A 27,913-nucleotide genomic window follows, 5' to 3' on the forward strand; every position below is an offset into this window, starting at 1 on the left:
TGAAAAATCACACAGGAAAGCATGGCATTTCCAGAGCCAGAGGCCATGTTTATGTGGCTGCTACTTCACAAAGGAGTCAGGAAAAATGCCAGGAAGGCAGCCTGCTATGAAAGGAGTCTCAGCATATGGCTCCGAGCTCGTGAGCTATCTGGACATGAAGAAACTTCTACTTTACATAACAGAGGCCCCCAACACCTCTGATAAGCCATGGTCCCACATCCTTCCCACACTCTGCAGAAGGAATCAAGTCCATTAAGGGATGGAGCTGCTGCCATATTTAGGATGGGGATCTCAGAGCAAGAGACTGGGGCAATAAACAGATGGTGCATGCATTTCAGATATGGAAAAGGAAAAGCCTGTAAGAATCCGTGTTTTTGTAAGTTACCCCCTCCCAAATGTAATACAAACTGTGCAAAATTCAAATAGGATGTCTTATGTTGGTTTGCTAATCTGTGTCAGGATGGATAGATCCTGAGTGAGTGAAGGTGGATCTCCCAGCAGGGAAGAAAAAAAGTTTAGTGAAACATGGGGTCTTTTGTGCTTCCATATGATTTTAAGGTTGGTTTTTTTCTAATTCTGTGAAGTATGTCATGAGGATTTTGATTGGGATTGCATTGAATCTATATATTATTTTGGTAGGATGGTCATTTTCTCAATATTAATTCTTTCAATCCATGAGCCTGGGAGGTCCTTCCATCTTCTGGCATCTTCATCAATCTCTTTCTTTAAATATTAAAATTTTTTGTTGTATAGATCTTTGAGGTCTTTTGTCAGGTTTATTCCAAGATATTTTATTTTTTTGAGGCTATTGTGAATGGGAGGGTTCCCTGTACTCTTTCTCTGATTGCTTGTTATTGGTATATAGACAGGCTACAGATTTTTGTAGATTAATTTTGTTACCTGCCACTTTATTCAAAGCGTTGATCAATTCTAGGAGTTTTCTGGGTGGAGTTCTTGGAATCTCTTAAGTATAGTATCATATCATCTGCAAAAAAGGGATAATTTGACCTCTTCTTTTCCAACTAGTATTCCTTTAATTTCCTTCTCTTGTCTTATTGCTCTAGCAACAGTTTCTAGCACTATATTGAAAGGAAGTGGATACAGTGGACATCCTTCTCAGGTTCCTGATTTTAATGGGAATGCTTCCAGTTTGTTTTTGTTTTTGTTTTTTTCCATTTAGAATGATGTGGCTGTGGGTTTGTTGTATATAGCTTTAATTATGTTGAGGTGTGTCCCCTCCAGTCCAATTCCTTTTAGAACTTTTATCATGAATGCATGCTAAATTCTGTTGAAAGCCTTTTCTGCATCTATTGAGATGAGGATGTGGTTTTTGTCTTTGAGTCTATTTATATGATTTATGACATTTATTGACTTGCATATATTGAACCATCCCTGCATTTCTGGAATAAAGCCTACTTGATCATGATGGATTTTTTTTTTTTTAAAATGTGCATTGGTATGTGGTTTGTAAGTATTTTGGGAATAGCTGCATCTATGTTCATTAAAGATATGGGTCTATAGTTTTCTTTATTGGTTGTGCCTTTACCTGGTTTTGGTATTAAAGTGATGCTGGCTTCATAGAAGGAATTTGGAAGTTTTCCCTCCATTTCTATTTTTTTGAATAAATTAAGTAGTATTGGTTGCAGATCTTCTTTAAATGTCTGGTAGAATTCTGCTGTAAATCCATCTGGACCTGGGCTTTTTATATTTGGGAAACTTTGTATTGCTGTTTCAATTTTTTTATGTGTTATGGGTCTGCTTAACTGTTGATCTCTTCTTGGTTTGGCTTTGGTGATTTCCATGGCTTTAGATATTCATCCAGTTCTTTTAGGTTTTCAAATTTAATAGACTATAGATTTTTAAAGTATTCCCTTATAATATCCTGAATTTTTTTGTTTTCTGTTGTGATGTTTCCCCTTTCATCTCTGATTTTGTTGATTTGAAGCTGCTCTTTCCTTTTTATTTTTGGTTTACTGGGTGTACTGGATAGCTTTAGTGTCAACTTGACACACCTGGGTTGAGGGAGCCTCAATTGGGGAATTTCCTTTATTGGACTGGCCTGTGGCTGTTTGAGGGGCATCTTCTTGATGAGTGATGTGGGAGGGCCCAGGCCACTGTGGGCGGTGCTACCCCTGGGCAGGTGGGCCTATGTTGCATAAGAAAGCAGGCTGAGCAGGGGCCAGGGGAGCAAGCCAGTAAGCAGAGTTCCTCCATGGCCTGTGCTCCAACTCCTGCCTCCAGGTTCCTGTCCTGAGTTCCTACCTTGGGCTCCCTGATGACTGTGACCTGGGAGATGTAAGCTGAATAAACCCTTTCCTCCCCAAGTTGGTATTGGTCAGAGTATTTTGTCACAGCAATGAAGAACAGACTAGGACACTGGGCTAAGGGCCTGTCTATCTTGTTTAGCTTTTCAAAGAACCAGCTCTTAGATTCATTGATTCTTTGTATTGTTTTCTTTGCTTCTGTTTCATTAATTTCTACTCTGATTTTCATTATTTCTTCTCATCTGCTGGGGTTTGGTTTCATTTGTTCTTACCTTTCCAGAATATAGAGTTGCAATGTTAAATCATTTACTTGTGCTCTTTCTGATTTTTTAATGTAGGTACATAGAGCTATAAACTTCCCTCTTAGAACTGCTTTTTTGGTCTTTTTGAGACAGGGTCTCGCTGTAGTCCCAGCTGGCCTGGAACTCACTATGTAGACCAGGCTGGCCTTGAACTCACAGAGATCCACCTGCCTCTGCCTCCCAAGTGCTGGGATTAAAGGCATGTGCCACCACACCTGGCAGGACTGCTTTTAAAGTGTCCCAGAGGTTGTGTTGTGTTGTATTGTCCTTTTCGTTTAATTCCAGGCATACTTTCATTTCTTTCTTAATTTCTCCTTTGACCCACTCGTCATTTAGGAGTGTGTTGTTTAATCTCCATGAGTTCCTGTAGTTACTAAGGCTTCTTGTGGTGTTGATTTTTAGCTTTATTGCATTGTGGTCTGATAGCATACATGGAATTATTTCAATTTTTTTGTATTTGTTCAGGTTTTTGTGTGCCCCAGTATGTGGTCAATTTTTGAGAAAATTCCATGGGGTGCCCAATAGAAAGTGTATTCTTTGGTCCTTGGTTGGAATATTCATGTCTATTATGTACATTTAATGTATGATATCATTTAATTCAGATGTCTTTCTATTTATTCTTTGTCCAGTTGACCTGTCTAATGGAGGCAGTGGGGTATTGAAGTCCCTTACTATTCCTGAGTTGGGGTTAATCTGTTTCTTAAAGTCATGTAGTATTGTTTTTATGAATTTGGGTACACCAGAGTTTGGTGCATATATGTTCGAGGCTGTAATATCTTTTTGATTAATTGTTCCTTTGATCAGAATGAAATGACCCTCTTTATCTCCTCTGATTAGTTTTAGTTTGAAGTCTATTTTGTCAGATATTAGAATTGCAACCAACCCCTACTTGTTTCTTAATGCTATTTGCTTGAAATATTCTTTTCCATCCTCTTACCTTAACGTAGTGTCTGTCCTTGAAGGTGAGATAGGTTTCTTGTAGACAGCAAAAGAAGATGGATTTTGTTCTTAATCCATTCAAATTTCCTGTGTCTTTTGACAGTGTACTTTAGTCCATTTATATTTAAAGTTATTATTGAAACTCTTTATTGATCGCAGTCATTTTGATTACTGTTTGCATTCTTTGTCTAATTTTGTGCTTCCACAATTATACCTTTATTACTTTCTTTTGTTGCTCCTGGGATATAGTTGTTCCTTTCATGTCATGGAGGATTTTTCTTTCGCCCAACTATAATAGACATTTTTGCTGAGTAAAATATTCTGGGCTGGCATTCATCATCATTTAGAACCGGAAATACCTTGGTCCAGGCTCTTCTGGCTTTCATAGTTTATGTTAATAAGTCAGCTGTAATTCTGATGGGCTTTCCTGTGGATGTGACTTGTTTTTCTTTTGCTGCTTTCAGTGTCCTGTCTTTGTTCTTTACATTTAGTGGTTTCACTCTGATATGCTGTGGGGAGTTTCTTTTCTGGTTCTATTTGGTGTTCTATGTGCTTCTGGTATTTGCATAGGGATGTCTTTCCTTAATTTGGGGAAATTCTCTTCTACAATTCTGTTTAAGATCTCATCAATACCATTAACCTGAGATTCTTCTCCTTCCTCTATGCCTATGATATGTTGATTTAATCTTTTCACAGTGTACCACATCGCCTGCATATTCCATTTCTGTGTTTAAAAAAAAATTTTCATAGTCTTTCCTTGAGTGGTCCTATTCTTCAACTTCATCCTCCAATGCTGATATTCTGTTTTCAATTTCATTCATTCTAGCGGTGAGGCTCTCCCCTGTTGTTTCAGGTTGGATTTTTGAGCTTTGCACGTCCTTCTTCATTTCTGCCTGAGTTTTCTTCCATGTTTCTAGCTCTTGTGAATTCAGTCAGAAGTTTATCCTTATCTGCTTTAGTTCTTTAATTTCTGTGTTCTTTAAATTTGTTGAATTCCTTGATCATGTTTATGTCTGTTCTTTTAAATTCAGTTTCCTGGGTTATTTCTAGTGGGTTCTCCTTGTAGAACTCTTGTACAGCACTGGTGGTGTTTGGAGGGAACATGCTATTTTGGTTTTCCATATTAGTTTTCCATTGTGATTTTGGCATTTGGATTTCTTTCCTTATTTGTGATTCTGGTATGGAACTCAAGGCTTCTTTTGTTGAGTTGAAGTTTGCTTCTGTTTGTATTATTGGTGTGCCTTGGTTGTGTTCTTATTGGGTATGTAAAACTGGTTGGTCTAGGTTTGAGGTTCTCTCAGATTTTATTTTGGAGGGAACTGATGGCTTCAGATCAGCTACTCAAGAGCTCCCACATATGCCCAAGTCAGGCTCCAGTCAGGTAAACTCAGGCTTCCTTCTAAAGTTTGGACCCCTACTAGTGGGTACTCAGAGCACAATTTGAGAAGCTCACTAAGGGGAAGCCTGATTTTGGCATTCTCAGGCAGACTGCTAAGTTCTCAGCCCCTACTGTGGGCCAGAGAAGCCTAGCTCTGGCAAAGTGGGAGGGGCCTCATTTGGCCACTAGGGTGTTGGGCATGGTGCAATTTGGGGAAACTCATCACCACACAGAGGCACTTTCAGGTTGTCTGCTAAAGTCTCAGCCCCTATAATAGGGCAGAGAAGTCTGCCCCTGGTGAAGTGGGAGGAGCTTCATGTATTGTAGGGTAGAGAGGTCTGCCCCTGGCAACGTGGGAGGGGCCTCATGTATTCCCAATTAAGGGGGTTGGGCATGGCCTGATTTGGGGAGGCTCACCACCACATGGAGGCTGGCTCCAGGTACTTGCAGGTGGTCTGCTGAGTTCTCAGTCCCTATACCAGGTACAGGGTAGGTCCATGTGCTCTGAGCCCATCTGCTAAGGTCTCAGCCCCTACCCTACTGTATAACAGAGAGGTCTACCCCTGGGGACATGTGTGGCCCTCACATAATCCCAATTAGGGGATGGGGTACAGTGTGATTTGGAGAAGGTCACCACCAGGAGGCCTGATCCAGGTGCTCTCAAGCAGTCTGCTGAGGTCTCAGCCCCTCCCCTACTGTATGGCAGAGGGTTCTACCTTTTCTTTCTTTTTTTAAAATTATAACATGCTTATTTTAATCCTATTCATTAATGTAGATAATCTATATCAAATTCTGGAGTCAGTTTATTTTACAGACTAAATCAGCAGTTAAAACACAGGAGCAAATGTGAGAAAATGGTTACAGGGCATTAAGTTGCCCAGGATAAAGGTGACAAAACCTGCTGTTAGTACTTAGTGACATGTGTTGGGGCATGTAGGGTTTGGCTAGTGGAAACTATCTGAATGAATTGGAACTGTCAGCGAAGAAAGTGTCTAGAAGAATGTGAGGAAACAGGATGGCTAAAATCTGTGTTCAGAATAGAAAGAAACATGCAGAATGAATTTGTGGCAGCTCTATTAAAGGGTTCATCAGCATTGTTACTCTCTATTATTTAGAAAGTCAAATTTCTGAGAAACAGAGACAGAAAAACAGAACTCAAAGGTAGAGTTTCTGAATTATTTGCATGTTATGACCTAAACATCTGTCATTCTGTTGATGGAAAAATTGATATTAATTTACTCCATTTTTCATCAATCATACTTGGGAAGTTGGTTTGAGATAATTCATTCTTTAACACGGGAATTTATACCTGGTAGCTCTAGGAAGTCACATACGTTCTCTGAAATATTACTTGTCATTTTTTTTTTCCTACAAAGAGTAATTTATAGAACGAAAAGAACAACTGGAACACAGATGTGGGCGAAGGAATTCCATACTAGAGGACATACTTTCCAAGTTATTTCACCACCATAAATGGCCCTTTTCTGCAACAGAAACAGAGCTCCAGCCTGCAGAAATGGTAAGCCACATTTGGACAGTTTCCCTGCATTCCAGAGCCTATGCATTCTATCTCCTTTAGTTATGGCACTGTTTGGGACATGCTAAATTAATATGATGGATTATCTGACATGGAAAATGTTTGTATGCCAGCAACCCTGAGCATCCAAACTGTCTCTAGCATGTTATCTCTGCCAATGAGTAGGTTTATCCATTTCCTACTATTTTAAAACTTCTTTTCAGAAATCTGGTACTGTGGTGCCTGTGCCGGATAGCTTTAGTGTCAACTTGACACACCTGGGTTGAGGGAGCCTCAATTGGGGAATTTCCTCTATTGGACTGACCTGTGGCCATGTCTGAGGGGCATCTTCTTGATGAGTGATGTGGGAGGGCCCAGCCCACTGTGGGTGGTGCCACCCCTGGGCAGGGACCCCTGGGCCTGTGTTGCATAAGAAAGCAGGCTGAGCAGGGGCCAGAGGAGCAAGCCAGTAAGCAGTGTTCCTCCATGGCCTGTGCTCCAGCTCCTGCCTCCAGGTTCCTGCCCTGAGTTCCTACCTTGGGCTCCCTGATGAACCGTGACCCGGGAGATGTAAGATAAATAAACCCTTTCCTCCCCAAGTTGGTAGTGGTCAGAGTGTTTTATCACAGCAATGAAGAACAAACTAAAACAGTGCCTGCTGGGAGACTATGTGAGGAAAAACACTAAGTGGTGCCAGAATAAACCAAAATAAATGCGAACACATTCTTCCAGACTGGACTGATGGTTAACAACATTCTGTCATTTCCTATAGGTTTGAATATGCACATAGGTGGTCCTATATGTCAGTAACTGAGTCAGCTTAACAAGTTTAGTTGAAGAGTTGAAAGTGCAAAGAACAATACCAGAAAGTACATGAGGATCGACTAGAAAGACAACCAGTCTACATAGGAAGTTCTTTGATGTCGGGAATACAACGTGCACCTTAACAAGTTTCCATGACCACACAAGATAGAAGATTTTTTAAAAACAAGTAATTAGGGGTTGGAGAGATGGCTCAGCAGTTAAGACCACTGACTGCTCTTGCAGAGGACCCGGGTTCCATTCCCAGCACCCACATGGTGGCTACGAACGGTCCTTAACTCCAGTTTCAGGGGAATCCGAAGCCCCTTTCTGACCTCCGCTGCTTTGCACGACACGGGCGTACTCACATACATGCAGGCAATACACTCATACACGTAAAATAAAAATAATAAATAAGCAAACAGAAAAATAAAAACAAGTAATTAAAGAAAGCAGGAAGAAAACACTGGGTTCTAAGAGTGCTAATTTGAGGAAACTATATCCCTTGGCACAAGGGCAGAGGCCCACACCAGGAGATTTAGAGCTAAGTCCCGGAGCTCTCCTGTGGAGCAGTGAGTGTCACTCATTCAGCGCTGACTGTGGCTGAGAATTCATTAAAAGTGGGTCTCAATCCAAGTGTTCCTTTTTGTATCTATTATAAATGTCAGCGATAGCTGGACGTGGTGGTGCACACCTTTAATCCCAACACTTGGGAGGCAGGAGAATTTCTGTGAGTTCATGGCCAACCTGGTCTACATAGAGAGTTCCAGGCCACTTGTGGCTACAGGGAAACCCTGTCTCAAGAAGACCAAAATAAATAAATTCATTAAATAAATAAGTCAGCGCTAAGGTTACCTTTTAGGTAGTCCCTTTCCCAATCTGAAATTAAACTCTAAAGTAATAATATTTACTTAATTTTTAAAAAATCACTTAAACAATTTCTCTGGTATTAAAGCTAAATATGAGAAAATTATAAAGAAGATGATTTTAACCTGTAAATTCTTGGGTCTTGGATGTTTTTATCTGTATTGGAAATACCCCACATGCAACAATGGCCAAGCCAGCTGATGCAAGTGACTTAAATGCCATGGACCGAGTTGCTCTCTATGATGTAATTTTGTTTGTTTGCTTTTGTTTTGAGTGGGCAAATAACTTCTGAATGACATTTGAACAGAGCAAAATAAAAACATTTCTTAAGTTAAACTGGCTGTATTCTGGGAAAGTTAGTTAAATATTTTATTTATTATTTTTATTTTATAAGTGTATTGTCTGAATGTATGTAAGTGCACCCATGTCATGCATTGCCTGCAGAGGTCAGAAGACGGTGTCAAATTCTCTTGGAACTGGAGTTATGGATGGTTGTTAGGTGTCATGTGGGTGCTAGGAATCAAACCTAGGCCCTCTGCAAGAGCAGCCAGTGCTCTTAACTGCTGAGCCAACTCTCCAGGCCAAGTTTAGTGAATATTAAACCACATACAGAGAGTCATGCACCTCTCATGCTTATGAGTAAAAGGAATTAGATTATAGGCACAAATATCTTCCACCTTCAGATGACTTTGACATACTTGGAAGTCACACAGACTTGAGATAACTCTTTACAAGATACCTAGGATCCCTGGTCCTTCCCTCACATCAGTAGGTGCCCTCTTTCAGTCACTGGGGCAACTAACAGTTGGCCATTGGTAAGGGTAACCAGTGAGTAGTCAGTGAAAGAATTTAAGTTATTGATAAACATTTCCTGTTTGCCAGTTACTGGGGGTCCACAGGGCAGGGGAGGCAAGAACCTAGAAAAACAAGTTACTTTAGTTCTAGGAACTAAGCTACTGTTACAGGAATTTATACAGTAAACAAAATGGAGGCACTTTGTAAAAGTGCTTGTCCCTGGCTAACGAGCTTACCTGTGGAAATGTGAATGGAAATGTCAGTGCTGAAAACGGCCCCCTGGGGCGGCAGCAGGTCCTTAATTCTGGTGTCCTTCCCTGCTGCTGCTCATGTTGGCTGACCTTCTACCAAAGCTCTGCGTCTGCACTCAGAACACTCCCTTGGCTTTGAACTAGGGCAGCCAAAGTGCACTGGAAATTGTACAGACTTGCGATAACTCTTCACAAGATAGGTGCGTGTTTGTCCTTGGTCCTTTCCTAACATTAGTGCTGTGTCCTCTCCTAGTTACTGGGGCAACTGGGAAACAAATTACCTAGTTAAAATTTCCCAGGAGTCTCAGGCTGAGGGAAGGGAAAGGCTGAAGTCCTGGTACCCACTAGAGAAGGAACTTGCCTTCTAGGAAGAGATTTCAAACAGTTCTGACTACTTCTCAGACCACCTCGTGGGCCAAATGGGAGATAAGCAAACGATGGGTCACCGTTGGGTGGAACCACATCTTGATCAGGACTGCTTAGTTACATACCCCTTGGTTCTATTTTAACCTGGTGTTAGTACCCTGAAGATAAATTTGGGGCTCACTGGACCCCTTTATTTGCTTCTCTTCCTAACATGGCCATGTCTCTGCTTTTCATTCTTATCTCTTTAATTGGTGCATTGGAAATGGATGGTCATGTGCCTAGCTTTCTGGGATTGCCAGAGCCTGAGGTTTTGACCTTAAAAATTCCAATAACAACCACGGTGGCGGAAACTTGAAGCAGTTGATCACCTTGTGTCCACAAGTCAAGACACAGAGAGATGAACGCTGGTACTCAGCTTGCTTTTCCCTTTTATTTGGTCCATGACCCCAGCTTGCGCATGGGCTGGTACCACCCATGTGTGGGTGTGTGTCTTCCCTCCTGGGTTCAAACTCTAGACACAACCTCACAGACATGTCCAGAGGTGAGTTCCTACTTGATCCCAAATGCTATCAACTTGACAATGAACATGACCATCAGGGTAGCAGGGAAGTCAAGCTGAAATCCTTGTGGTCTTTAAGCCCAGGGTGCCATGAAGTTCTACCAGAGGGCACAGCACAGAAAGGCTTTAATGTGGTAAAATATCAAGTGGCAGTTTACTAAATCAATTTGAAACATAGGAAGAGATGAGTAAGTCAACAGCTTAAGGCACAAATGGGTTGAAAGGACCCAACTACTTGCTTGCCATTACTTTGCCCAATCATCTTGAAGGAGAGACAGAGATGACTGGACATGGCTGCCATTGTAGCTGTCAGCTGGTCCATGGAACAGCTAGGGCTTTCTTTCAGTTTCTCACCCCCACCCTCCTCCTCTTCCTCCTCCTCCTTTTCTCCTTCCTCTTACTCTCCCTTCTCCTCCTCTTCCTCCTCCTCTTCCTTCTCCTCCTCTTCTCCCTCCTCCTTTTCTCCCTCCTCCTCTTCTTCTTCCTCCTCCCCCTCCTCTTCCTCTTCCTTCTCTTCTCCCCCCAAACCTTCCTTCTTTCTCTTTCTCCCTCTCCCCTACCCCATCTCTCTCCTCCCTATATAGCCCAGACTGGCCTCCCTCTCATGATCCTCCTGCCTTGGCCTCCTGAGTACAGGAATTATAATATAAGGCTGCACCACCATCACAGTTTATTTTTTATTTCTGGAGTACAGAATTTATGGTATTTTTATTTAATTTATATAGTGAGTACGTGCTTTAAACGGTGATTAGTGAGTGCTCCAATGTGTCATGTGTCTGTTAAATCTGACTAGTCAGCGTCTCATACTTTATGCCTCAAGAGCATTAGATTATCTTGACCCTTTGTGCCTCTATGTTAAATTACATAAGCTCTATCTACTAAGTATTACTGATGCTTAAAATATCTTAAGTGATTTTGACTGTAGCTTACTAACCAAAAGCAGATTTTATAATAGAATTGTCACTTTTCAAACCTAAAGGTATGCTACAATACAACACTTAGTAACACTTAGTGGTGATATGCCTTCCACCTTTTACATATGTAAAACTATGGGTTAGTTGAGTGGATGTTATTGTCAGTAATGGGACAATTAAAGCCATGCTGTCCCATGTCTTACATATGCAAAGATTCCATAGATTGCTATATGACTTGCTTTAATGCTTTCACAAAAGTTTTATAATTGTGCCACAGTTGAAATGAAAATTTTGCTTTTATAAAATTAGTTTTTTTAGTTAACATTTAAAACAGTGTGCTTCATTGTGACGTTTTCAAACATATATGTCATTGTCCTTCATTCTAATAGTCCGAACTACTCAATGTGTGTGTCTCCTTTCCCTCAGGGAAGAAAATATAATTAGTGTGTATCAACTTATTTAAGCCAGAACAATATTTTTTTATGTGTATGCGTGTATTGCCTGCATATAGGTAAGTGCACCCATGTCGTGCAATGCCTGCAGAGGTCAGAAGCAACTGTCAGATCCCCTGAGACTGGAGTTATGGACAGTTCTTAGCTGCCATGTAGGTGCTGGGATTTGAACCCAGGTCTTCTGCAAGAACAACCAGTGTTCTTAACTGCTGAGCCATCTCTCCAGCCCCCAGAACAATATTTATATAGTCAAAATAATGTAAGCAGAAGATATTTTTTAACTAAACTTGTTGACAGACTTGTCAGGACACAGGGATTGGAAGAACAAATGCAAACTGACATTTTTATTCATTTGCAAATTAGTGCACATCTGATGTAGATAAATCAAGAATAATGGAGATAGCCATGGTGGTGCATGCCTTTAATCCCAGCACTCAGGATGCTGAGGCAGGAGGATCATGACTTGCAGCCAGCTGGTATCAAAAAATAAGCATCAGGGGTAGGGTGTTGGCTCCAGTGGTTAAGCATGTAAGTTCTTGTAGAGGATCCATGTTGGGTTCCCAGTCCAGGGGATCCAGGGCCTTTTTACTGCACTCTGAAGTTCAGACCCATACAAGCACACACACATGCAGAGATATGAAAATAAAATAAATCTTTAAAAACCCAGACCAGGTGTGGTGGCACACACCTTTAATCTCCAGCATTCAGGAGGCAGAAGCAGGTAGAGCTCTGTGAGTTTTAGGCCACCCTGGTCTACATGGTGCATTCCAGGCAATCAGTGCTACTAGTAAGATCCTGTCTCAACAACAAACAAACACAAACCACAAACAAACAAACAATAAAAAGCAGTAAGTCTCTCCCACTGATTTTTGTGGATATTTGGAGGCAGAGATTAGAAGACACTAATAAAGATGGTGTTACAGCCTGGTGTCTCACACTGGGGGCTGTAGGTAGAGAAGGAGACTCCTAGATTTTAAGTTTTTTATTCAATTTAATTAAAAAAAGAAATATACATCTGTCACTTTGGAAAAAAAAATTGGAACTGGCTGAAGGCGAAGTGAATTGCCAAAGGACATCAACAAAACATTCCAGAAGCAGAGAAGTACTAAGCACAGCCCATGTCTGTCGTGTTGTTCATGAGGCCAGGGAGGCCTTGGGGAATTGGTTGAGGTCTGGAACCCTTGGTGGGCTCAGGGCAGGGAACAAGCCCTTGGGAGGGGTTGTCAGAGCATTATCTGTTTCCATATGCCACCCCTTCAGTATGTACAGAGGGTGTGTATGTGTGTGTGTGTGTGTGTGTGTGTGTGTGTGTGTGTGTGTGTGTCGAGGGGGGGAACAGAGCTCATTACTGGACAGGGGAGCAAAGGGAAATCAAGTCAGGGACTAGCTGGGGTGGCTTCTCAGGGGAAGCAATTTCATCAGATCCTAGAGAAGGCTGGAAGCTATGGGGGACAGGTGAGGAGCAGGGACAAGAGAGGGAGGATCTCAAGACCTTGTGAGGAACCCATGCTTTCAGGGAGGGAAATGGGAGCCACAGGACTGTTTAGAAGGAAGTAAGAGGCCATCTTTGACTGGAAAGATGCTTTGACCCATATGAAGAGTGAAGCCTAGGTGACTAGGGGAGGTCGTTCAGGTCAGTCCATCTCTCCTTTTTCTTAACTTTTGCATTTTTCCTTTCAAATAATACTTACTGAGCATCTCTTTTTCATCAGGCTCAGGAAGCCAGCAGTGGAACACCCTACCCTACCATGCTGTTGGTGACAGTCTACAGATCAGTGTCCGCTGCAGCAGATCAGCGCCAGCTGCAGCAGATCAGCAGGTGTGTGGGAAGATGAAAAGGACAGATGTAAACAAGGAGGGGCAAAGGAAGAGGGCCTTGAGGCTCTGACGTGGAGATGCAGGTTTCCTGAACTTGAGCTTGTAGAGTTTGAGGTAGGTCATAAGAGGGAAGAGAAGTGGGTGACAGAGATCAGGAGATATGGTGAAAAGGCCTATGTGAACCATGCCCCTTGGCTCTCGGTGATTTTCCACCATCCCCACTTATCCACTCATCTATCCATCTCTTTTAGCCAATCTTTTTCTTTAAAAATTTTTTTACAGGATTTTTATTTTATGTGTATAAGTGTTTGCCTGTGTGTTTATAAGTTAACCCATGTCATGCAATGGAGGTCAAAAGAGGGTGTTAGATCCCCTGGAACTGGAGTTACAGTTGTGAACTGCCGTGCGGGTGCTGGGAACTGAACCCAGGTCCTTTGCAAGAACAGCCAGTGCCCTTAACTAAGCTGTCTCCCTTGCCCAATAGTCCATTGTCTTAACCTTCAATTGCTGTGACAAAACACTCTGACCAATACCAATACTGGGAGGAAAGGGTTTATTTGGCTTACATCTCCTGGGTCACAGTTCATCACTAAGGAGTCCCAAGGTAGGAACTCAGGGCAGGAACCTGAAGGCAGGAGCTGAAGCACAGGCCATGGAGGAATACTGCTTACTGACTTGCTCTCTGGGTCCATGTTCAACCTGCTTCCTTACATAATACAGGAGCAACTGCTTAGGAGTGGCACTACCCACAGTGGGCTGGGCTGCCCCACATCACTCGATAGTCAAGAAAATGCCCCACAGACATGGCCACAGGCCAGTCATTGGGAGGCAATTCCCCAACTGAGGCTCCCTCTACCCAGGTGTGTCAAGTTGACAACTAAAATTATTCAGCACAACCACCTTATTCAATTGTAACCTGAGGTAGGGTACTTGTGAAAAAAAGAGGTTTAGTTCATGGTATCAGAAAATAAAAGTCTAAAGTCCATAGAGAAGACCCCCTGACTAATGGCCAAGAACCCCTGGAAGGATCAATTCTCCAACTAAGAAGTTAGAGAGAGGCTTGTGGAGTGCAGGGCAGTTCACTCCTCTGTAATAACTGTTTCTCCAGAATTAACTCAAGGCTTCCCACAACTACTTTGATCTTTCCCGAAGGCATGGCAAACAATGACCTGAAGGCTTCCCAAGAGATTCTTCTTCCTAAAGGTCCATACTCTGCCCCATATCACCGTAATTTGGTGCAGACTCCTTAAAGGGGCATTTGTATGTTGGGCAAGCAAACCAAACCCAAACCACACCACACATCTATCCACCTATCCACCCATCTATCCATCTGTGCTCTGTCTGTCCATTCATCTACTCATCCACCCATCATTTATCCAGCATCCATCTACCTATATATTTATCACAAGCCATGTTCACATTTTTCTATCAGTCATGATCCTCTGTCTTTCTTGTCATCTTCTGTCTGACCATCTCTGTAGCCATCACATACTTACTGAGTTCTTCTGTGCCACCCAGCTTTGATTCCAGATTTCAGTTCCTTCACAATAGCCTCACTTGTGGCTGGGGGCAGGGAGTCTTGGTGTCCAGATTGTGGGTTTCTTGCTCAGGGTTCTCTAAAGGCAGCAGGAAGGGCCTGCAGCCTGGGCCTGGGGTCACCTTAACCTGAGCTCTAGGCCATCCTCTTCTCCTCTCACCCAGATTGGCCCTTTGATGACATCCTTCCTGCTCTCCGAGCCCTTAGTCCTGCTCCTGGGTGAAGTTGTGGGATTACCAAGTCTTTCCTCCTTCCTAGGAACTTTCCATAGAGGCTCAGGAGAGAAAAACCTGTGTTTCCTGGTCTCTTGCATCCAGGTGAGGCCATGTGGCAAAGTTCCAGCCATGAGAGTGTTAAAGAAGGGTCACAGGACTGTTTCCCAGACCTTTCTTTAAAAAATATTTTTGTTTTTTGGTGTTTTGGGAACAGGGACTCCCAGAACTCACCATTTAGACCAGGCTAGCCTTGATCTCACAGAGCTCCACCTGCCTCTGCCTCTGGAGTGCTGGGGACTAAAGGTGTTCACCACCACACTCAGCTGAAAAAAAATTTATTTTTTAAAGTGGTTTTTTTTTTTGTGTGTGTGTGTGTGTGTGTGCAAGAGACATCAGATCCCCTCTGGAGTTGGAGTTACAAGTGATTGTGAACCTCCCAAGGGTGGAGGGAACCAAACTCAGGTCCTCTGTAAGAGTAGCCAGTGCTCTCTCTCTTTTTTTATTTTTTTTAAAAAGCATTGCATGACATAGGTGCACTTCATGCATACACATAAAATAAATAAATAATTAAATAAATAAAAATTTAAAAAATACTTTCTTTTGGTATTGTGCTTTTTCAAAATCAAAGGAAGAGATATATAAAATTGCATTTTGTATGTTATGAAATCAGTGGCTCAGAAAAGATTAAAACATTCTGCTTTTTGCTACTCTAACATTCCCCCCTCTGAAGAGGTAAACCTAAAATCTTTTAAGGATTAGATAAAAACGCCCAAATACTTTTGACATTTTTGGCCTTTGGAATGGAGTATGTTGCTAAGAGGCCCAAGGACATTGTGAGTTTTAGTAAAGAAACGGCTACTTTTCTTTGGGGTCTTTTTATCCTAACTGCCTAGCCAATCCTACCTCCTATTCTTATCACACCATCCTCTGAAGAGGTTATCCAACTTGTGGATAGGGAATCGGGATGCAGACCGTAGAGCAGAGAGTGCTCTTAATCACTGAGCATCTCTCCGGTCCCCAGAGCTTTCTTAAGGGAACACTCTTTTTGGTCCTTTCTTTATAACCTCTTTCTCCTTTGAACACAGATGTGATGAGTGGAGCTGAAACACCAGTTTTGGAGCAAAGACCTTGAAAGCGTAGGCCAAGGTAGAAAGAGCATGAGAAAGTGCAAAAGCCACCACGACTGCCCTGCGCCATCGACTTCCAAACTACCAGAAGACAGAAATTCCACACATTTGAATTCATGTGGTTAGGTCTCTGTGACCAGGGAAATAGTGCCTCCCTTGTCAGTTCTTAGTCTCATTAATAAAAGAATTTACAATGGACTCAGAAGGGGACAAGAGGACAATTTTATTAGAGTCTGAGAAAAACAACAGGGCAAATGAGCTGAAAATCTTGGCAGCTATGAGAAGGGAGATGGAGAAGCTCAGGAGCCTTTTTGAGTTATATTCCAAGAAAGCTGACATCTCAGTAATGGAGGCCAGGAAGCAAGCGGCCACATGGCAGGACGGGACTTCAGAGGAGTGAGAAAGCCCAGAGTGTCAGGGAAAGCAGGTTCAGGCTTCCGGACAGGACTCCAAATGTAGAGCTAGGCAAGGAAGAGGAAAAGTTTCACTCTTCTGAGTTAGAACTCAGAAATCATGCAGGCTACATAAGGGCCTGGAACAAGGGAGGGGCTTCTGGGAAGTATAAGTGCATAATCTCTATAAGAAGATAATTACTCCTCCTCTCCTTAGCATGACTTCAGGTGAATCAGTTGTGCCCAATAACTTTAGTGTCAACTTGACATACCTGGGTAGAGGGCGCCTCAATTGGGGAACTGCCTCTATTGGACTGGTCTGTGGCCATGTCTGTGGGGCATTTTCTTGATTGTTGAGTGATGTGGGAGGCTCCAGTCCACTGTGGGCAGTGCCACCCCCAGGCAGGTGGTCTGTATTGTGTAAGAAAGCAAGTTAGGTTGAGGACAGGCCAGGGCAGCAAGTCAGTAAGCAGTGTTCCTCCATGGCCTGTGCTCCATCCAGCTCCTGCCCCCAGATTCCTGCTCTGAGTTCCTACCTTGGGCTTCCTGATGAACTGTGACCCAGGAGATGTAAGCTGAATAAACCCTTTCCACCCAAAGTTGGTATTGGTCAGAGTGTTTTGTCACAGCAATGGAGAAACAAACTAGAACATCAGCTTTCCTGAAGAGGTGGACTCCTGGTCAGGTGACTGACAGGCCCAACTGAATCAAATCATAAGGGAAGAGACAATAGTATGTAATGTTCTAATCTTTGGAGCAGATCAGAATGCCATGTGTCTACCCAGGGTCAGAGGTATTGCAGTCTTTTGAACAAGTGGCCTGAGGAGGGGCAGTTGTGATGCCTTCCTCTCTAATGTTACCAGGGAAAGAGAAGAGGTCTACCCCCAGTGGCCTCCAAGTCTACCTGTCCCTCTCTGGCTACCTAACGCCTATTATGTTAGCATTTGGTTTGTCTGTGTGGTTAGGTCCCTATTACTTGTACTTATGTTATTATTCTGTGTGTTGTTGGGTTTTGAGGAACTTTCCAAGAGGGATCAGGGCAGTTCTTCACCCAGACTCATTAGGTGGAGAGGCCAGCCTCTTGCCCCTTTTTGTCTTCAAGGCAGGAGGGCCCAGGGGCTAGAGAGGAAGCTGTGGCTTTCCTATTTTCCTTCCCCCCCGGGATTCCGGTTACTCATAGGCAGCAGTTCAGCCTGACCCCCAACTTTCCGTAATTGCTGTTATAGGTAAGAATAGACCATTTCCCTTTTTATGTGTTACTGCACAACACATTTTAAATCCTGCTTAATGTATAAAGGCAAATGTGATGGCCAAAGCATGGTAGACAGGGTTTTCCTCATGAATTCTTGCAGAATAATTCTCTCTGGCTGGGTTTTAAGTGCCATGAGTCCTTTCCTGGATTCTGATCCTGACATAGCCCAAGTCCTCTGTCCAGGACACCAGAGTTTCTTAACTCAGCTTACCATATCTCCCCAAGGTTGGTGGAAAGTGCTGACGGGTTAGAACAGCCCCAGTATGCAGGCTGGACAGGGTGAGCTTTGCTTGTTATATGGTGATGGATGGCTGCAGTGAGGGGCTGTGCAGAGCTGACCCCACCTTCCTCCCCAGGACAGGTGGCTCTGAGGGTCCCTCACTGAGATGGTTTTGATATCCTAGCAGTTTCAGCTACTCCCACAGCAGAGCCAAGCAGTCTGGAATGACTTGGAAACCTCGCCAACTTCATTTCCTCCTCTTCCCAGAAGGCTTCCAGACCAGAGAGGACTAGCCAAAGAGATTCTTCCTGTTTCTCCCCAAGACCCTCTCTTCAGAGAGGTGATCAGCTAAATGCCTTTGTACAGATGATGGATGGAGCCCACAGACATTATCCCCTCCAGCTTAGGCAGAATTGAGAGTGGGGTCAGAAGGCCTGGCTGTCCAGCTGTACAGGGACTCTCTGTCCTCTCTACTGTCAAAGTGGTCACCCATTTTACCCACTTCATCCCCAAAGAAGCGGGAAGGAACACTTTTTAGTACAACGATTTCCTGGGAAAAACCAAGGACTCAGAACTGCTGAAATCACATGGCAGAGCGAGAGGGGAAACTTCAGGCCTCCCAGCTTTGGTCTCCACCCTCACAACAGGTCCCTATGGAAGCAGGAGCCCCTGCTGACTGCCACCCGGTGCCTGAACATCCCCATTTCCTCTGTGTCCCTTATTCTGCCCTTCTCCTGGCCCCCTTTCCTCTCAGTTTTACTGCTCCTTTCTGACTTACTGTAGCTTGGCATCATCCAGCTTATCCTCTCGGAGCTGAGCCAAGAGCCCTGTACAGTGTCCAGTACTGACTGGAGCACCTGAACTTGCCACCCTGGTGTAACAAGTCCCAGAGCTGTTATTCAACTCAGGTTCCTGGGGCAACCCAGTTGGAGTGTCTCCCACACTGTTACAGACATACAACATGTGTCTGAAAGTGGCACCTCTCAACACCCTGTGCATAGGTCACACCCCACCCTGTCAAAGCTCATTCCTCTCCCAATGGGTTGACTGTCTGGAGACCCCAACTTAGCAAAGTAATGATAGACGGGGTGGTCTATGCCAGGCATAACAGCAGGGATAGCCTGGCCTCACCTAACTGCAGGTGCTCCCCTCAGGCCAGCTTGCTCCCTGCTAACCCATAGAGTCCCTAGCGAAGCCAGAGCGTAGCTGTTTTGTGGTCCCAGGTGTCAGGACAGGAGCTGGCCAGGCAGAGACCTCAGCCTGCTGAATGCTCATGGGCACATCAGCCTCCCTAGAACCTGGGCCCCATCAAAAGCCAGGGACTTGAGAGTCAGGAAAAGAACATGTCTGGCGAATGTACATTGAAGGTTAATGTCACAGGAGTCAGCAGCAGTGAATTGTGAGGGCCCTGGGGAGGCAGATGGCCTCCACTTGGAGAAAGAAGCCCTGGGGTTGAAGATGGGAATCCAGACCCTCAAGGTGCAGCTGGGGTGTCGTATGGGTGGGCCCAGCTGAGGCCCATGTCTTCAAGGGTTCAACTACTCCTCATGGGGATCTGTGCTGACCAAAGCAGCCGTTGCCATAGCTGCCTTAGGTGATGCTTAATGGTGCTCAGTTCTGAGCCTCAACACCTTCATCTGTAGGTTATATAGCTGCTACCCAGGGCTCTGCCAAAATGGCCAGCAGGTCTTGCTGGTCTTAAATCCAGCATACTCTGGATCTTTCCTGACTACTATCTATAGTCCATTTCTGAGAACAGGATAGGAGAGAAGGGCAGGGCTTTCCTGAGAGCTAGGACCAGGTTGAGGCAGCTAGGGATGGGGTAGGAAGTAGGCTGCAGGCCTAAAGGTACCAAAGGATAGTGAGGAGGCAAGTCCAGTGGACAGACAGGGACATTGCCTCAAGGGTGGAGTCGATTCCAGCTGGCCTCAGGCAGGTTGTCACTGGATGGAGTGCTGGAGTCAGGGACACCAGAGTGGATGCCCTCAATCTGTGATTCCACCCTGAAAGAGAAGCCTGGTTGGGACAGAGGGAATGGTCTACATTCTAAAGAGACAGTTTAATATAAGTCAGAAAGAGCGATGGCTCCCAACTAGAATCCAGCATTTGGGAAACTAAGGCAGGACTGCTTCCAGTTTGAGATAAACCTGGGCTATGTAGTGAGACCCTGGAGAACAAGAGGAAGATGAAGAAGAGAAGGAGGAGGAAGAAGTAGAGGCAGAGGAGGAGGAGAAAGAAAAAGAAGAAGAGGAGGAGGAGAAAGAGGAGGAGGGGGAGGAGCGAGGAGGAAGAGGAAGAGGAGCAGGAGCAGGAGGAGGAGCAGGAGGAGGAGCAGGAGCAGGAGGAGGAGAAAGAGAGAGAGACTTGTACCACTCCAAGCTGAGAACAAAGACCATGGAGGCAACTTAAGTCTCAGTGGTTTTCATCCCCAAGAAAGGCCCTGTAACCCTGTCTCACAGCTGTAACTCTCTGTGGTCTAACCTTGTCTCATTATTTCCTCTAAAATGTACCGGGCACAGTGGAGAGGAAGTAGGTCTTTCTCTACCATTTTGGTCAAACTAAACAAATCCATTTTCCGTTATCAACTTCTTTTGGAATCCAGGGGCACCAAGGCAGTGGGATGGCCCTAAGTGTCCTGTAATAGTTGTGGCAAGGGTCAGAAAGTGCCAGGGCTGGGAAAAAACAATAGGGCCACAGGTGCATGCGAGTATAGTGGGAAGACAGCTGGCATTGGTATGGCCCCTCCCCTTCCCAGGGTTAGGTCTGGGGCACAGGGTTCTGTAGTCCTTCACTCTCAGCAGCACCAAGAATGCTGTCTAAATTATGGTAAACAGAAGAATAGTTTTCCCCTGCCCCTACCCTGACTCTTTTGGCTTCTACACATACACACACACACACACACACACACACACACACACACACACACAGAGGCACTGAACAGGATTCCCAGAGACCTGGGTTCTGATGTGTCAGCACCTTTACTATTTGACCTCTGTGGTTTCCATTTCTTCAGGTGTAAAATACAAGTATTAACAAGATGGCCCAAAAATCTCACCAATGGTGTATTCCTATGCTCTAGGCCTCTTTGTGCTATAGCTTAACCTCATTCTAGTGAACACATTTCAGTGTAATCAGAAGCCTTTTGTGTTGACCATCATCTTGCTAGAGGATCCCTGCCCAAGATTCCAAAGTAAAGGAATTTTCTCTACAGGCATACACAATAGAATTTTGCATCAAGGAAAGATTAACATTTTAAATATTTTGAAGTGAAGCTGGGTGTGATGTTGAAAACCTTTAATCCCAGCATTCGGGAGGCAGAACCAGGAGGATCTGTGGACTACATAGTAAGTTCTAGCCTAGCCAGGACTACATAATCATATGCTGTCTCAAAATAATAATTATAATAATTATTTAAATAAAATAACAATTTTAAAGTGATAATGAAGTCAAAATAAGATATGGATAATTTAGTCCATGGAACTTTCCAGACATTGTATTTATTATTTATTTATTTTTATTTTATGTGTGTCAGTGTTTTGCCTGCATGTGTGTGAGTGCACCTATGAGTGCAATGTCCACAGAAGTCAGAACATGGCGTTAGACCCCCTGGCACTGGATGGTTGTTAGCTGCTATGTGGCTGCTGGGAAATGAACCCAGGTACTCTGCAAGAGCAGCCAGTGTTCTTAATGACTGAGCCATCTCTCCAGCCCCAAGAGTTATTTTTTAACTTACTGAAAAAAAAAGTAAACTAAAAAATCTAGAGTAACATTCTTATTAAAGAAATAATATTTCAGTAACATTATTGATTTCCACTATACAAAAAATAAGGAAAAGAAAACATAAAGCCACATGTATGTCTACTTACTTCATACCTAGCTAGCAAACTTCTGAAATAAATACCTTTTTCACTTAAGAACAAGTGTGCTATGTCCTACCAATTAATCATTTGATGCATAATTTCCCTTTTGTTCAAAAATACATATAGACAACCTAAGTTGTTTAGTTTGCATCATACACAAGACTTGCATAAGGGGCTGGTCATTTAAAGTTTCTCAAGGTTGAGGTCCTGAGAGATGGGGTGGGACTTTGAATCTTTGATTAAGGCCTCACATTTAAAACTGAATAGGTAGGGTGCTGGAGAGATGGCTCAGTGCTTAAAGCACTAGGTTCAATTCCCAGCACCCACTTGGAAGTGATGGAGCCAGGCAGCAGCAGGAGTTCATTCTTCTGACTGTGAGTATAATGTGACCAGTTGTTGAAAGCTCCTGGTGCCTTGGCTGCACCACCACGGTGGACTGTACCTTAAGCTGTGAGCAAAAATAAACCCTTCCTTTCTTAAGTTGCTTTGTTCAGACTATTTTATCACATCAACGGGAAAAGAAAGGAAGACACAGCCACCCACATAAAAGCAGCCCTAATCAACTGATTACATTGTGAGTTTATTAGGGCTACTTTTATGTGGGTGACTCAAAGACAGCTGTATCACCAAGAAGCCCATGCAGCATAGGTGGAGACTCAGGAAGCTGTGTATCACCAAGAAGCCTGCCCAGCATAGGTGGAAACTCAGGAAGCTGTGTATTACCAAGAAGCCTGCCCAGCATAGGTGGAGACCCAGGAAGCTGTGTATCACGAAGAAGCCCGCCCAGCATAGATGGAGACCCAGGAAGCTGTGTATCACCAAGAAGCCCGCCCAGCATAGGTGGAGACCCAGGAAGCTGTGTCCCCAGAGCTTGCAGGCAACCACACCAGTGCCCCGCCCCCAACCCCAGCAACAGAATCATGTTGTGTAGGGGCCCCTGTACATTGTGTAATCTTCTGAGTTTTCTGAGTCTTGTATTTTTCTTCTTTTTTTTCTTTCTTTCTTTTTTTTTTTTTTTTTAAGATTAGGAGTCTCCCTCACAAGAGGGAGCATTTCAATTTGTGGGACATAGCTACACAACAGTAAGGCGTGTATCTTTCTAGAAACAATCCTACTATTTTTTCTACACAGCATATAAATGTACCTTTTAATGTACATTAGACCTTGAAAGAATCTTTTTTTTTTGCTTATAATAAAATATGGATTCAACTATTTCCCAGAGAACATTTCTCAGATGCTCAGAACAAATGAAAATGTCTATTAATATGGGTCTTATGACTATAAACATTTTAAAAGACTTTTATGTCACATCTAATAATAATAATATAAAACTATAGTATTCAATAATTTTCTAAAATTCCTTCATTTGCCTAAGAAAATTAAGATGATAAAGTTAGACCTCATTTACCTCAGATAATATTAGGTATATGTAAAGATGATATGAATGTTATAGGGATTTATGAAATGTTTCCAAAATATAAAACTATATAAATTATTTACTTCAAATCTTGGAGGTAATATTGTGTAACAAAAGACATAGGACTATTATTTAAGGTTATCTCCAATTAACAAATCCAGAAACTTCAGAATGCCAAAAATCTTGACCTCTTAAAGTAGCCACATGCTTTTTGATGTTACTCCCCTAATTCTGGAAAGTAGGAACTACTGTGAGGCCTGTAGGCCAAAAACCATAGAGAACCAAACTGATGGTGGTTGTGTGTTATAAAACAACGATATACAACACTGAAATAAGACTCAAGAAACAAATCATACTCGTGATATTATTGAGTCTGGCTGGGCTGGTAGTGCATAACTTTGATCCCAGTACTCTGGAGGCAGAAATAAGGCATATCCCTGTGAGTTCAAGGCCAACCTCGTCTGCACAGTGAGTTCTAGGCCAGCTGGGGCTACCGGAAGACCCCATCTCAAAAAGACCAAAAAAGAAAGAAAAAACGATTCTTGAGTTACACAGATATGCAGGAAAAAAAGAGACCCCAGCTTGCATCCAGACAGGAAGCACATATGTTAGAAAGGACAAGGGACAAAGGTAGAAGAAGAGAAAAGTAAGAGTGGGAATACTCAGGAAAGGCTCACAGAAATACAAACTGCAGGTGTCTCTGAACAGGGACTTTATGACAATGCAGACAGTGTGTTTCAGGAAGTAACTGTACCTTATAGTCCATTTCTTCACTACATCAGTAAGAGTAATTTCAGATCCAGTAACACCTGTTGATCCAGTCACATTCTGCAGACCAAGGAGAAGAGCCATTGGCTTTGGTTCATAGACTCAGCCCTTACCTTTTTGTACAAAAGTCCAAATTTTGTGATTTTTATTTTTTTATTCCCACAGCCACACCTAACATCTTCCTTTTCATGGGAAAAGATTGCATGATACCTAGGAAAATAATAAAGTTGCTGGATCTTAAGATTTAAATACTTGGAGGCTTAGAGAATGATCAGGATTTTTATTTCCACATTGACCCCACTGATTCCTGAAAAATAGTACCAAGACCTGGAGAGATGGCTCAGGAATTAAGAGGACTTGCTGCTCTTGTAGGGGAACCAAGTTCAGTTCCCAGGAACCACTTTGTGCTGCTCAAAACCTCTGAATCTCCAGGATCCTGAATCCAGCACCCTCGTCTAGCCAACACAGGCACTGAACTCCCAGGTGTACACATATACACATAATTAACAATAAAATAAAATTTAAAAAAGAACAGAAAAAAAAAAACTCTTGGAAAACTGCATCCATACCCTTGTTAGGATTATTATTTATTTATTTGTGTCAGGGTCTTACTATGGATGGCTTTGAACTCAGAGATCTGCCTGCCTCTGCCTACTGAGTGCTGGGATTAAAATATGCACCACCATGCCCTGCTGATTTTAGGATTTAAAACAAAAACAACTCACAAACCTCCAAAACAAACACAAATACCATCTTAAAAAAAAACAAAAAAACAAAAAAAACCACACCCCAACACCTACTTTACTAAATTACAAAACATGGCTTGAAAGTCTCCTTTAAAACAATGTGCTTACTTGAGTCACTGCCATCCTAAAGGAGGTCAGTGAAACATGTGCAACGTCCAGCTAATGACAGTTATGGTCGGTAACAATTTTACCTTAAAAACAAAGAGCAGGGCGGAGTGGTGCACACCTTTAATCACAGCTCTCCGGAGGCAACCGCAGACAAATCTCTGTGACATTAGACCTGTTTCATCTGTATAGTGAGTGCTAGGCCAGCTAGGACTACAGGGAGACCAGGTCTTAAAACAGAAAAAAAAAAGAAAAACAACAAAAGAACTTGAAAGCTACACGCTTAACTTTAAAATCGGGTTCCATGTTAAATGAGCACGATAAAGTTCTCATTTGGGGTGTTCACGTGAACAGCTGGATAACACTATCTTGGTTAAAAGAGCAAACGACCATAATGCGCCATTCCAAGTAACTAAGCAAAGGACTTCAGGGCCTTTGTCCACCTACTATAGAAGAGAACCTTTAACACTTGGGCAGCTCTGGGAGCTGGTGTACTTGGTGACTGCCTTGGTGCCCTCGGACACGGCGTGCTTGGCCAGCTCCCCGGGCAGCAGCAGGCGCACGGCCGTCTGGATCTCCCGGGACGTGATGGTCGAGCGCTTGTTGTAGTGCGCCAGGCGCGACGCCTCGCCCGCGATGCACTCGAAGATGTCGTTGATGAACGAGTTCATGATGCCCATGGCCTTGGACGAGATGCCCGTGTCGGGGTGCACCTGCTTCAGCACCTTGTACACGTACACTGAGTAGCTCTCCTTGCGGCTGCGCTTGCGCTTCTTGCCGTCCTTCTTCTGTGCCTTGGTCACCGCCTTCTTGGAGCCCTTCTTCGGGGCGGGCGCTGACTTTGTGAAGTCACTCGGGTAGCTGACAAAAGAGGAAAATTAGGATCAGGGGAAAGAAATAATTAAGTTTGTGTTCTTTAATACTGTATTATGCAAATTAGGAGATGAAAATAACATTTCTAACTGGCGAGTGTTCCAGTGACGCCATACATTAATATTGACCAATCAGAGTAAATTAATCATTCTATTAAGTGTGACCAATGAGATCGCTCCTTTTTCGCGCCTTGCGTTCACTGTAAGCAGATCAGTTACGACTGTAACTTCAAGCTGTACAAACTTAAAAGATTTCTACTACGTCTGCGCACGTAAAGGCACGCTCCAAGGCCAAGACCCGCTCGTCCCGGGCCGGCCTGCAGTTCCCCGTGGGCCGCGTGCACCGGCTGCTGTGCAAGGGCAACTACTCGGAGCGGGTGGGTGCCGGCGCCCCGGTCTACCTGGCGGCCGTGCTGGAGTACCTGACGGCCGAGATCCTGGAGCTGGCGGGCAACGCGGCCCGCGACAAGACGCGCATCATCTCGCGCCACCTGCAGCTGGCCTTCCGCAACGACGAGGAGCTCAACAAGCTGCTGGGCCGTCACCATCGCGCAGGGCGGCGTCCTGCCCAACATCCAGGCGGTGCAGCAAGGCTACTTCGAGGGTCAACTAAGTCGCTTCGCCGAGAAGGGCTAAGTCAATGTGAATCGCTGAGCCTTAGTGTAGTTTAGCCATTAAGAAAGTCAAGGTGGGCACGCATGTACTTTCCTTATTAATTTGGACATATACCATTTAAGAGTTGCTTCCGATATCTGAAAACTAAAATTGAGGTGCTGGAGACGTGGTTCAGGGGTTGGAGCCAGAAGTTCGATTTCCCCCTCCCCCCGCCAACTTAGACCTGTTCCTAACTCCCATTTCCAGGAGACTGATGCACTCTTCTGACCTCCTGGGGTATTGCATGGCACACTCGCAGCATATTTTATGCAGGGCAAACATACCCATAAAGTAAACGGAGTGCACAGCCATTTTCTGAGCTCCCTGGGTGGCTCTGAAAAGAGCCTTTGGGGTTTGTCTTGGCTATCCAGGCCAACTCCCTACTTCTTCTTGGAAGCCGTCTTTTTGGCCTTGGCGACCTTAGGCTTAGCTGCCTTTGGCTTGGCAACCTTGGGCTTAGCCGCCTTTGGCCTCACTGCCTTGGGTTTCGCAGGACTCTTGGCGGCCTTCTTGGGCTTCGCGACAGCCTTGGCCTTCTTGGGGCTTTTGGTCACTTTTTTTACCCCGGCGGCGGCAGGCTTCTTCGCTTTCTTCGGAGTCTTCTTCACCGCTTTCTTGGTCCCCGGAGCCTTCTTGGGCTTCTTCGGTGTGGCCCCTGAGGGCTTCTTGGCCTTGGCCGCGCCCGCTTTTTTGGCCTTGGGCTTGGCCTCGCCGGACGCCGCCTTCTTGTTGAGCTTGAAGGAGCCGGAGGCGCCGGTGCCCTTGGTCTGCACCAGGGTGCCCTTGCTCACCAGGCTCTTGAGCCCCAGCTTGATGCGGCTGTTGTTCTTCTCCACGTCGTAGCCACCAGCGGCCAAGGCCTTCTTGAGCGCGGCCAGAGAGAGGCCATTGCGCTCCTTAGAGGCCGCCACGGCCTTAGTGATGAGCTCGGACACCGGGGGTCCGGTCGCCTTGCGCTTGGCCGCGCCCGCCTTCTTGGTTGCCTTCTTCTTGGCAGGAGACTTTTCCACCGGGGTTGGCGCGGCTATCTCAGCAGGGGCAGTTTCCGACATGCTGAGTGGAAGCTGCTAGAGAAGCAGAATCAAAATGCAATGAGCAAGTTTTGTAACGCATCCTTGCTCAGGCCCCGGGCTTATATAATCCGGCGCTGGGCTGTGATTGGTGGAGCGTCCAAATCCACCGCCCTCTGGCCGCCGCGGCTCAAGGTTAGACTGCCAAATTGTGTTTGTTGGTCTCCAAAATTTGATTAAATTCTGAAAGCAAAGGCACAGAATTTAACACTTCGAAGTTCCAGAGGAGGACAGCCTTTGGGTCTTCGTACTTGTTCCTGACTTCGTGAATCACATGCAACCGACTAAAGATATTTTTAAAAAATCTCTTCAGTGACTCCTAAGAATCCACCAAGACAGGGCATCCTGGTAGTTACTCACTTGTTTCCACAAACGTATCCTAAGTATCCAAGGACCATTATTAGAAAGGATTTGCCAACAGGTTCCGCCTTGGATTTTTGTAGAAGGAATGCTAGT

At 44.2% G+C, this 27,913-nt stretch overlaps 2 protein-coding genes and 1 pseudogene across 2 annotated transcripts in view; 1 reads left to right on the plus strand and 2 right to left on the minus strand.

Moving 5' to 3' along the window:
* LOC103728672 (histone H3.1) overlaps positions 1-27,913 on the minus strand; it is a 44,945-nt gene that overhangs the window by 14,142 nt on the left and 2,890 nt on the right. The gene's annotated exons all lie outside the window — the stretch shown is intronic.
* On the plus strand, positions 8,252-26,369 carry LOC103728680 (annotated as a pseudogene).
* On the minus strand, positions 25,653-27,439 carry LOC103728673 (histone H1.5). Its single transcript, XM_008826638.3, has 2 exons — positions 26,672-27,439; positions 25,653-25,722 (listed from the first exon to the last, which is right to left on the minus strand). The coding sequence occupies exon 1, from the start codon at positions 27,437-27,439 to the stop codon at positions 26,768-26,770; it is 672 nt and encodes a 223-aa protein (XP_008824860.1). The 3' UTR covers positions 25,653-25,722; positions 26,672-26,767.

The sequence above is a fragment of the Nannospalax galili genome, unplaced genomic scaffold (genome assembly GCF_000622305.1).
Source record: "Nannospalax galili isolate Female #2095 unplaced genomic scaffold, S.galili_v1.0 scaffold952, whole genome shotgun sequence".
Classification (NCBI taxonomy): domain Eukaryota; kingdom Metazoa; phylum Chordata; class Mammalia; order Rodentia; family Spalacidae; genus Nannospalax; species Nannospalax galili.